This window comes from Berghia stephanieae, chromosome 2 (genome assembly GCF_034508935.2).
Source record: "Berghia stephanieae isolate SIO BIC M18660-M18661 chromosome 2, UCSD_Bste_1.3, whole genome shotgun sequence".
Classification (NCBI taxonomy): Eukaryota; Metazoa; Mollusca; class Gastropoda; order Nudibranchia; family Aeolidiidae; genus Berghia; species Berghia stephanieae.
The window spans coordinates 20,715,913-20,728,425 of record NC_088361.1 but is presented as its reverse complement, the minus strand read 5'-3'; the positions used below and the strand labels follow the sequence as shown (position 1 = coordinate 20,728,425).

At 34.3% G+C, this 12,513-nt stretch overlaps 1 protein-coding gene across 1 annotated transcript; it reads right to left on the bottom strand.

The window, feature by feature from the left end:
• Positions 1-4,557: 4,557 nt before the first annotated feature.
• LOC144966736 (protease-associated domain-containing protein 1-like) lies at positions 4,558-11,864 on the bottom strand. The gene is made up of 5 exons (XM_078903507.1): positions 11,644-11,864; positions 9,369-9,511; positions 8,436-8,539; positions 6,207-6,374; positions 4,558-4,756 (listed from the first exon to the last, which is right to left on the bottom strand). The coding sequence occupies exons 1-5, from the start codon at positions 11,732-11,734 to the stop codon at positions 4,636-4,638; spliced, it is 627 nt and encodes a 208-aa protein (XP_078759633.1). The 5' UTR covers positions 11,735-11,864; the 3' UTR covers positions 4,558-4,635.
• Positions 11,865-12,513: the final 649 nt, after the last annotated feature.

Here is a 12,513-nt window from a genome sequence, read left to right as displayed (position 1 = left end):
TGACAATGGAAATCTATGAGGTCGTAAAATTCAAAGCTGTAACAACAGTGAAACTGTTTCATTCTATAGCTCGTGGGATGTTTGAATTGAATTCACCCTACAGGCCCAAAAGCCTGTTTCATAATTCAGTTTTTTTTAAAAAGTGAGCTTTATATAGCGCAATATCCACTAAATGTGCTCAAAGTGCTTTACAAGGGGTCCCTGGTCAACAGCAACATTTAACATGTAGGACGGGACATGCCGCCTGTTAGGCGATATTACAATTTTTCGGACAAAGACAACACTGTTAACGGCCAGGTTCTCATTTTACACCTGAGTACGGTGAGAGAAAGTGAGTAAAGAGCCTTTTCCAAGGACTCAACTATGCGCCTAGCGCATCAGATGTAGATCAGATGTAGATTCCAAGAGCATACCACCCATGTACTTAGTCTGAGATCACCTATAAGTCTCATCCGGACACATGCACAAAATCCAACAAAGAGGAATACACTCAAATGCTTACATTATACAAAAATAACAAATATAATAAGACATAACGGAGAGATGATTTACAAGGAAAAAAATATCATTTCCCAAAACAATAACTATGCATTTGTCTGTTTCCCTCCCAGCCAGGACTTCGGCCAGGGCCAGAACAAAACCAAGTAATCTCATTCCAAGACAAAGACAGAAAGAATGTTGGAAAACAGACATAGGGAGATAGAAGACACAGTATGTACCTTCCTGCCCACTATGGGAGGTCAGGAATCCCACCCAGAAGGATAGGGGACTGACACGCACTGAAGACTGATTGAACTATTACAATAAATTTCTATTGGCTCATTATAAGCTTATTTTACATGATAAAACTGACGTGATCAACGTTAGCACAACTGTAATAAAGATTGTAATAAATATCACAACTTCTGTTAACTATGAATTTTTTTTTTTTAATAGACCACAACTTTTAAATATGTAAATTATATCACAAGTACCAATTCGTTTTAAGGTTTTGTTTTAAGGGTTTTACGGCGCTTGCAACACATTAAGGTCATATAAGCGCCAGTAAAAAGGAAGAAAATGGGATAGTAAAAAGTTCTAGAATTACAATTAAAGCACAAAAGAAAAGGTGAGACAAAGGGGAATTGGTTCAAATAGGAAACAGATGTAGATTCCAAGAGCACACTATCAAAGTACTTAGTTTGAGATCACCTAAAAGTCTCATCCAGACACAAGCACAGGCCCGAACTAAGAGGAACACACTCAAATGCTTACAAATTATATAATATAATATGTAAACTAAGCATAATACAATGCATAACAGAGATGATTTACAAGGAAAAAAATATCATCTCCCAAAACAATAACTATGCACTTGACTGTTTCCCTCCCAGCCAGGACCCTGACCAGGGCCAGGAAAGAAACCAAGTAATCTCATTCCAAGACAAAGACAGAAAGCATGTTGGAAAATAGATATATGGGGATAACAGACACAGTGTGTACCTCCCTGCCCGCTATGGGAGGTCAGGATCCCCACCCAGCAAGTACCAATTCCCAAAATGGTTTAAAAGTTGTGTTTATATAACATTTGCATTCATCATCAACAATGCTTTTATTAACTTTTGCCATTCATGGATCAGCATGTTGGGGAATATAAACGGACTAAAAAATCAAACAATTAAAAACAAATATAATTCTTTATAACAAAAAACAAAAACAAAATTTTTAAACATCAAGAGTAAATAAATTAATTAATTAAATAATTCATTAAATTAAACAAACAAATTAACAGATAAAAATAAATGGATTAATTCATAGATAAAATCTGGTAAACTTTTAAATTTCAACACATCATTACGGTTATCTTAATTTGTGTAATGATAACTTTTGCATCAACAATTTGAGTGGATCAATTGCACTTGAAAGCGGTATCGATGTATAAGGCATAAATAAATATTCATTTCAACACAACATAACACGAGATCTGATGGATCAGAATAAATGGCATATTTAGGGAATAAATTGGACACTTCCAATTCCTCAATAATATTTAATTGGGAGGATTTTCAAGATGCCAAGCTAACTTGAATCATTCATTATATATCTCCAGTATTTTTGTAGTCTACCACCAGTTTGAAAAAAAATAAACAAATTCACACCATATCGAATATATAAAAAAAAAAAATTAGAGTGAATCTGTGACAAACTAATCACTATGGCAACAAAGGGCATATATCGTAATTGTCTTCCAATATTCAATACCTATCTATTATTAAAAATCTCTCGTAATTACTTTATTCGTTCATTCAATATTCTTTACTTATATGTAATTGTGTGCGTGTGTCTGTGTGTTTGTGTGTCTGTGTGTGTGTGTGTGTTTGTGTCTGTGTGTTTGTGTGTGTGTGTGTGTTGCTGCGTTTACTGGGGTTTTTTAAAAACTAAATGGTTGTGAGTAATGACATTTTTGTGCAAATTTTTTTCTCAAGGAAAAGACCACCGACTTTGGCAAGACTATAATAAATCTGAATCTCTTTGAAATGTCTGGATTCTATAAAATGCAGAACACTTTTATATCGTTTACCATGGAAAGTCCTGATAGCTCAGTTGGAAGAGCACTCGCTTCACACGCAAATGGACAGAGATATATCCCAGGTGCAGTTGAGATTTCTGACCCCCCCCCCCCCCCCCCTGTCCACCCAGCAGAGAATGGGTAGCTGAGTCTGTTAGATTTGGTGGAAAGTACTTTGCGATAGACTAGCATCCTGTCCAAAGGATAGCAAGCAATTGCTATTGTCCATTTCACACTATAAAAACCGGGATAAACTCCGGCTCCATGGACCAAATGGCTCTGAAGGACTACTACTATGGAAAGTCGTTTTAAATGAATTGGAATTCCAGCTTGTGTCAACAAAGTCATTGCTGTTGAAGGGAAGAATTATTATTTAATTCATCAAAGATCACCAAAGCAGATCTTATAGATTTTTATTCTTACGTTCAGCCAGTGATTCCACCAAACTAGTTGTGACCTCAAATATGCAAAAATGCTGGAATAGGATCCCTTTCTCATTTCGGGCCCTCTATTTGGAATGCCTTGCCACAGAGCATTCATGAAAAAGAATCGTTGGCCATTTTTTAAGCGTTCGCTTAAAACATATCTGTTTCGATTTTAGTAGATGATATGAGAAGCAAGATAGGCGCCTGGTTTCTGTTGTGTTGTGTGTGTGTGTATGTGTGTGTGCTTGTGTGTGCGAATTAGTATGTTTCAGCCAAAGTAATATGTAATTTAAGCGCTCAGAGCCTGGTATCTCGGATTTATTGTGCTATATAAGTTTTCAGCATTATTATCATTATTATTATTATTATTATTATTATTATTATTATTATTATTATTATTATTATTATTATTATTATTATTATTATTATTATTATTATTATTATTATTATTATTATTATTATTATTATTATTATTATTATTATTATTATTATTATTATTATTATTATTATTATATATTATTATTATTATTATTATTATTATTATTATTATTATTATTATTATTATTATTATTATTATTATTATTATATTATCATTATTATTATTATTATTATTATTATTATTATCATTATTATTATTATTATTATTAATATTATTATTATTATTATTATTATTATTATTATTATTATTATTATTATTATTATTATTATTATTATTATTATCAATATTATTATTATTATCATTATTATTATTATTATTATTATTATTATTATTATTATTATTATTATTATTATTATTATTAGTCAGATTGGAATGTAATGATGGTCCTGGAATTTATCTACTAAGTAAGGAAAGCTGTTCACTCCAATTTCAATAAGAACTGGGGGTGGGTGGGGGGTGTCCAGACCTGCAACCTATATTCAGACAACCACCTACTCATAACACAGTGGTGGCAATAATCCTACCAGCATTGGATTTGTGATACAGTACTAAGCTGCTAGAAGCTTAGGCCTCTAGAAAGTAATAAATGAAAAGGAAAACAGCTTCAAAAAGGACCAAAATACCAAACACGGAACGTTTTGGGTTCAAAACCCTTCTTCAGCCAACAACAAAGAAATAGCCAATGAAAACATATATACATTACTAAAAAACCATATCGATGCCAGAGCTTATATTTCTCGGCCATCAATCTGGCTTTTTAGTCATGTATATTTATATTTTATTTGAATTTTGTTGTTGGCTGAAGAAGGGTTTTGAGCCCAAAAAAATTTTGTTTCCGTATTTTGTTCTTTTTTGAAGCTGTTATATTCATTGTTGTTTACTTCTTTTACCGCATTGGATTTATACATAAGATAAATAAAATAGCATACGTTATCTTTCTTACTTTCCTACTCTGGCAAAAATATTACCATGTGAGTCATAAACCTATCTTACAGGCTTTAATATTATCAGTATACACAAAGAAAAACTACCTATAACCTATAAACAAAAACATTTCTCAATCTCTCTCTCTCTCTTACCCCCCCCCCCCCCCACCCCCCTTCCCTCTCTCTCTCTCTCTCTCTCTCTCTCTCTCTCTCTCTCTCTCTCTCTCTCTCTCTCTCTCTCTCTCTCTCTCTCTCTCTCTCTCTCTCTCTCTCTCTCTCACTCTCTATCTATCTGTCTCACCACAAACTCCAGGGTGGCCGCTTAGCTACTGTAATTGGTTTGCCTGTTAGGTTGAGAGGAATCGTAATAATTGCATAGTCTGAACCTGAGTACTGCATATGTCGGCGAATCATAGCTCTGAGGATATAAAATTAATTAATTAATCAATACTACATAAATAAATAATAAACAATAAATAAGTAATAAATTTAATAATATTAATAAATAAATAATAAATAATAATATAAATAAAAAAATAAATAATGAATTTATATAGCGCTTAAACATCCACATTAACCATGCTCTGTGGCGCTTTACATAATGGTAAAAAAAATATAAAGAAAAACCTTTTCATAACAACATCCATTGATGTGTAGATAAAGAGAGTACTTCTCCTTGGCCTACTTCTATATTGCCTTTTCACTACATTTTGACAAATGTTGCCAGGCACTTGAAACTAAACTTGTGAAGCTATGTGGTCTAGTGGTATGACATTCGTCTTCGGATCGGAAGGTCTGAGTTTGAGTCCAGAGCAGTGCATAGTTGAGATCTGGGAAAAGGCTCTTTACTCACATTCTCTCACTGTACTCAGGTGTAAAAATTAGTACAACAGTGTTGTCTCTCTCTGAATAAAAAAATGTAATATCCCCTGTCTCGCCCTATATGTTAAATGTTGCTGTCGGCTAGGGACCCCTTGTAAAGCGCTTTGAGTATGTTAAGTGGATATTGTGCTGTATAAAAGCTCGTGTTTAGTATTGTCTTTTCTATACACTTTGGCAAACGTTGCCAGGTACTTGAATCTAGGATCATTATATAGTATTCATTCATTCAAGATTAAATAGCAAAATATACGATCAAAGATGAGATGTTACAGCTTTTGTGAATAATTAAGAAAAAGCATCAGAGCGAAAAGTGCTTAATATCACATTTAATATTATATTTCTGCCCCACTTCATTAAACAAATAATTCAATCTTCATTCTTCATTGGCCAATCACTGCAAATGTTCAGTTACAGTTCAGTCCAATCAAAATGGTGAACAGTCACAGATTACTTGATGAGTGAGTGCATTATTCAACACTGTTTTGAAAGTTTCCGATTTAAAGCTGTAATGATGAAATGACTTCAAATGACTATTACAATCAAATCTGAAAACAAAAATATGGCTGTATAAACAGCTTAAGGAAGTGGTAAACCCAAATATCAGAATCATAAAAATTGTTTCGGAGCTTCTCATCTTTGGTTTTATGTTGTTTGTTTTTAAGGGTTTTACGACGCTTGCAACACATTTAGGTCATATCAGTGCCAGTAAAAAGGAAGAAAATTGGATAGTAAAAACATACTAGATGTACAATTAAAAGGACTTGAGGACTTGAAAAGTACTGAGTTCGAGCACCCGCCGCTATGCTGTGTGACTTTGGAGCAAGTCACCTCAATTTGCAGCGCTGCACTGCAGCAGACACGTGGGTTATTCCAGTCTTCCCTTGGAAGAGACCCTTAAGACAAATTTCCCCTTTGGGAAGAATTAAGGGAATTTTACTTTTATTTATTATTTTTTATTAAGAAAAAAAAAACAACCCAACTCTTACCCATCTTTTCCCATGAGAAACGTGGATGGAATGTTGACCTCCCTCTGAGAATTGTCAGTCACCATATCAATCATAGACATGTCATTGCCCTCGTCGTTGTCTGTAATGATCACCGCAACCGCCCCTGCCTTCTCGGCTATTGTGGATTTACTGAGAAAGGAGCAACCTCTGGAAACAAATGTATGAAATGATGAAGTCAGTAGAATTAAATGATGCTGGCTTGAACAGGAGATCATCCTAGAGAATTAAAGCTGGATGTAATAACAATAATAATAATAATAATAATAATAATAATAATAATAATAATAATGATAATAATAATAATAATATTAATAATAATAATAATAACAATAATAATAATAATAATAATAATAATAATAATAATAACATTTAGAAGAAGAAGAAGAAGAAGAAGAAGAAGAAGAAGAAGAAGAAGAAGAAGAAGAAGAAGAAGAAGACGAAGAAGAAGACGAAGAAGAAGACGAAGAAGAAGACGAAGAAGAAGACGAAGAAGAAGACGAAGAAGAAGACGAAGAAGAAGACGAAGAAGAAGACGAAGAAGACGATGAAGAAGACGACGAAGAAGACGACGAAGAAGACGAAGAAGACGAAGAAGACGAAGAAGACGAAGAAGAAGAAGAAAAAGAAGAAGAAGAAGAAGAAGAAGAAGAAGAAGAAGAAGAAGAAGAAGAAAGAAGAAGAAGAAGAAGAAGAAGAAGAAGAAGAAGAAGAAGAAGAAGAAGAAGAAGAAGAAGAAGAAGAAGAAGAAGAAGAAGAAGAAGAAGAAGAAGAAGAAGAAGAAGAAGAAGAAGAAGAAGAAGAAGAAGAAGAAGAAGAAGAAGAAGAAGAAGAAGAAGAAGAAGAAGAAGAAGAAGAAGAAGAAGAAGAAGAAGAAGAAGAAGAAGAAGAAGAAGAAGAAGAAGAAGAAGAAGAAGAAGAGAGAAGAAGAAGAAGAAGAGAAGAAGAAGAAGAAGAAGAAGAAGAAGAAGAAGAAGAAGAAGAAGAAGAAGAAGAAGAAAAGAAGAAGAAGAAGAAGAAGAAGAAGAAGAAGAAGAAGAAGAAGAAGAAGAAGAAGAAGAAGAAGAAGAAGAAGAAGAAGAAGAAGAAGAAGAAGAAGAAGAAGAAGAAGAAGAAGAAGAAGAAGAAGAAGAAGAAGAAGAAGAAGAAGAAGAAGAAGAAGAGAAGAAGAAGAAGAAGAAGAAGAAGAAGAAGAAGAAGAAGAAGAAGAAGAAGAAGAAGAAGAAGAAGAAGAAGAAGAAGAAGAAGAAGAAGAAGAAGAAGAAGAAGAAGAAGAAGAAGAAGAAGAAGAAGAAGAAGAAGAAGAAGAAGAAGAAGAAGAAGAAGAAGAAGAAGAAGAAGAAGAAGAAGAAGAAGAAGAAGAAGAAGAAGAAGAAGAAAGAAGAAGAAGAAGAAGAAGAAAGAAGAAGAGAAGAAGAAGAAGAAGAAGAAGAAGAAGAAGAAGAAGAAGACGAAGAAGACGAAGAAGACGAAGAAGATGAAGAAGACGAAGAAGAAGAAGAAGACGAAGAAGAAGAAGAAGAAGAAGAAGAAGAAGAAGAAGAAGAAGAAGAAGAAGAAGAAGAAGAAGAAGAAGAAGAAGAAGAAGAAGAAGAAGAAGAAGAAGAAAGATGATGCCTTGCATTGTAGTCTGCTGAGCAGCAGTCTGCTTCCTTTGACAGCCTTTGCTTAACAGGAATGCTGGTTTGGTTAAAAGAAAAACAAGATCGCTGGTGAGGTGAAATTCCACAGTGAACTCCTTTGCCATTGTGTAATGATCTTTAATATTTACACTTTTGTATTCACCAAACACTGAATGAGATTGACCAAATATAAAATACAAGATATTATCATATATAATGTCAATCCTAATGAAATGTTGAATAAAATTTTAATATTCAATAGTGTTTGATTTGGGTTTGGAGAGCAACTGTTGTATTTGAAATTCAACGCAAGTATGCCCAAACAATAGAGAAATTATTTACAAGAAGAAAAAAAATCACCCCTCACATAAAGATGAATCCATCTGACTGTTGCCCTCTTAATAAAAGACTCCAGATAGGACCTAGTCAAAATCATCCAAAGCCCATTGTCACACTACACATATATATGTTAATATCTGCCATCATGATATGCCTTAAATGAGGCTTCATGTAAGCAATTTTTCCACAAAATCTAAAAGACTCAGCTACCCATTCATTGCTGGGTGGACTGGGGGGCATTGTGACTTACCCTCTTAAAATGAGGACAACTGTATCTCTGACGTCATTGTTCAAGGCTTGGCATGCATCCTCTGGGTCTGCCACAACCAACTGAATATTGTCAAAGGTGCGATTCTGGACGTTTTATGAGTAGAAAAAAAAATTGAAATTAACACAAGAATCAACATGTAAGTAATAGTCATGACAATTAATATAATAAAAGGGAGGCGGGAAGGGGGTTGGGGGGGGGGGGGGGGGGGGGGGTGGCGGCGGCTATGTGGTCTAGTGACACTCGCCTTTGGTCCAAAAGGTTCAAATCCCGCTCTGAGCGGCCCATGGTTGAGTCCTTTGAAAAGGCTTTTTACTCATATGCTCTCAATGTATGTTGTAAAATGAGTATCGTTCATGGCTGATAACAATGCTGTCTCTGTCTGAAAAAATTGTAATATCTCCTAACAGACATCATGTCACGTCCTACATGGTAAGTCTTGCTGTTGGCTCGGGACCCCCTGTAAAGCGCTTTGAGCATGTTTAGTGGATATTGCGCTGTTATATAAATGCTGTGGTTTTAGGAGGAGGAAAAGGAGAGGAGAATAAAAATAAGAGGAAGTGTTTACAATTTATATTTATAAACAAAACTGAATATAACAGCTTCAAAAAAGAACAAAATACCAAACACAGAACAACAAAAAACAATAAAGACATAAATACATTACTAAATACTAAATACACTACAAAATATCTCTGTCGTCAATCTGGTACTGATATTTAGTATTGTATTTATGTCTTTATTGTTTTTTGTTGTTGGCTGAAGAAGGGTTTTGAGCCCGAAATGTTCCGTGTTTGGTATTTTGTTCTTTTTCAAAGCTGTTCTATTCATTTTTATTTATTACTTTTTACAGTCCACTGCTTCTCTCGCAGCCTAGTATCACTTTCACATTTTATATTGAAATGTACTACTCACAAAATCAGAGCCAAAATTTCTTGCTTGCCTCAAACGATAGGTATAGCTCAATGATTCAGGCCAATGGATCTCAAAATGCAAAGCCTCATCAATAAACATAAGATTTCCAGGGATCGTGGTCACCTCTAAAGCGACAGTGGAAACTTTAAATAAATAAAGCAAAGAAAAATAAGCCGTAACTGATAGAGTAAATATCATATACCACCATAATTACATATTTTAGAAAATGAAAGAGCAATGGCACTGAAAAACAGAAAATAGACAACAGAATAAAACAATCAAAAATTAAAGAAATTAATAAACAAACAGGAACAAAAACTAAAATAAACAATGTTAAGTTTAAAAGAATTTGATTCACAAATTACTTTGCAATATCAATCAAAATGTATTTCCATAAAAGTATAGAACTGAGAAGCTATAGATGCTGTGCATTTTTGGCTAATAAACTCATAACATTGCCATCCTGAAATGTAATGGACCAACACACAAAACTATGTGTAACCTTGAACGTTTATAGTCTGGTTAATACAGTTTAGTGAGAATTACTCATAAACATGGATGGCAAAAAAAAATTATTTTTTTTAAACAAAAAAAACCAGAGTGACGTCAAATTCGTTCTATCTATAATTGACTCTAAAATCAATATATTTGCTTACAGTCAACAGTAAGGAGCTCATACACTCAATGAATATTTTTTTTAAATGTGGTCGACCAATGTACAGAAATTTATTTTCCTTATTTGGAATTCGTACAAAAGTCAAACCCTAGAACTAAAGGGGTTTTATATTTGCAATTTTACTGATTTAACAAGAAAACGGGTGATAAAAATTAGAATGACAAAATATGTTAACCAGGTGATGGGAATTTCCCGAAAGATATTTGCACCTGGTGATAGAGGTGGTTAGGAATATTTATACTTGATGGTAGAGCTGGTTTTCACAGGATGAGAAGCTCATGACTTTTTGAAAAATTGATAATATTGTATTAGGGCATATGCTTACGTGTTCAAGTTCTATGACTATAACTTTCTTAAGCTAGACGCATTTGCATTTTCAAAGAATTACTTAAAATTAATTCTAAAGCACAAGTTATGAATCATAACGCTTTCTCAAACTCAAAATATATAAAACCACAATGTAGCTCCAAAAAGATTTGCCACAGAACAAAATCCTTCCTATCGGGGACTTTTTTTTTCAACAATGCTTAGTTAAAGATAAAAATTCAGAAAAAGTGTGGAGGAGGCACTTTTTCAATAATGAGGAGAAAAATAGGGTATGGAGAAGTGCCAGATGAAAAAAGAGAATAAAAATAAAAAGTCACGGGATCAATGTGGTTGGATAGCTCATTCAGTTCTGCGTCTGCTCACTGTCTTCTCTCTCCCAGTCAGGCGGAAGGTGTCGTGCCAATTGGATCCTGAGTTTGGCACAGACCCCGTAACTTTATAATTTATATATTCTGTTTTCATCTGGCACTTCAACATACCCTATTTTTCTCATTAGTTAAAGTTAAAAGAATACATTTTTCCAAATTCAAAATGACTTGTTTTGAGTCGTTAAGTGTTTATCAAATAGGATTTCTTTGTTAAGGTCTCAAAAACTAGTACAAAAAATAAACAAATAAAAATTGGGCTTTTATAATATATATATATATATATATATATATATATATATATATATATATATATATATATATATATATATATATATATATATATATATAGCTCAATATCCACTAAACGTACTCACTCAAACTCAAAGCGCTTTATAAGGGGTCCCTGGCCAACAGCAACACTTAACATGTAGGACGAGACATGACGCCTGTTAGGCGATATCAAATTTTTTTTTTAGGCCAGAGACAACGCTGTTAACGGCCAGGTACCCATTTCCACCTGAGTACGGTGAGAGAATCTTGTGTAAAGATTTTTTCTAAAGACTCAACCCAGAACCTTCCAATCCGAAAGCGAGGGTCATTCCGTCATACCACAAGACCAAATTCAAATAGCCGCATGTGCACAGTGCAATTTGTTTAATTTTTGGAACAGCACGATGTGCAGAAATTCAATCATTCCAATTCCAAATAAACGCGTCCAGTTATCCGATTCCATCATCAGAACAACCTATCAAGACAACATGAATGTTTTGTTCTTGTTTGGCCAATAGCACGAAGTGGCACTTCACTTCACTTTTTTTTAAAAATCTATCTTGGGTCTATCAGATAGTAGATATAGAATTTACTTCGTAGTCTACTTTGAAGAAGTATCTCGAAAGTGACATACCGGCGATAAATAAATACAGAAGAGAAATAAGTCGGACGTTTGGATGTAGAGAGAGGGCCTCATTAATTTTAGCAACGGCTGAATTAATCATTTCTTCCTCTTTCTATCAATATATCACTTATTTTTCCCCCTCTGATGATGATCAACGGTCAATTTGTCAATTCATGTGCTGCTCAGTCTGCTCAGTACTAAGTACACTCATCACTTTGACTGTTGATCAACGATCATCCAAATCGGTGCCGTTGTAGTTATGTCCCTTCCTATTTACCGGTCTTGGTGGAGGGGCTGGGGTGGGGGAGGGAACATATTTTCCAGCTTGGTGATTTAATAGCTGGAATTTCACTGTCGCGTCGGAAAATATATTATATTACTCCGATGTTGAAATAGAATAAGAATGAGAGCGGTTATTTTGCAACAGAGTGATGAGAGAATGTCGTTGATTCGTCTTTACACTTTACAACATTGTTTCATTCATCGTGTTTTATTGACAAAGGGGAAACCCGAATCGTCCACATGTTCTGTCTTCGTTAATTAAATTCAAGCTTCCATTCCATCTGACGATTCGTTGTTTATATTTCTTCGATCTGCAAAGGCAACATTTGCAAAACCTATAAGGTAAGGTATAAGTAAGGTACCCCGTATGGTGTCCGGGGTCCCTCGACTGAGAGGGTCAAGAATAGCCCAACGCCAAGCCAGCGTGTCGTAAAAGGCGACTAATGGTGTGTGATTCCCCAATCTTTGAGTCACCTCTGGCCCTCCAGGTTGGGGGTTGGCAAAGGGTTAACACCCCTTTCCGTTAAACTCAAACCGTTACTGAAACACAGACAGACAAACCAAATCCTTTTTTTAACTTGGGCGACCGAAGAGTTT

Bases quoted from the DNA above. Each gene is read 5' to 3' on its own strand.
- LOC144966736 (XM_078903507.1), bottom strand. From the start codon at position 11,734: ATGATTAATTCAGCCGTTGCTAAAATTAATGAGGCCCTCTCTCTACAT. The intron at 6,375-8,435 runs GTAAGTCACAAT...ATTTGTTTCCAG, and splicing joins GTTGTCCTCATTTTAAGAGG to AGGTTGCTCCTTTCTCAGTA. The intron at 4,757-6,206 runs GTAAGAGTTGGG...TTATATCCTCAG, and splicing joins TTTCTCATGGGAAAAGATGG to AGCTATGATTCGCCGACATA.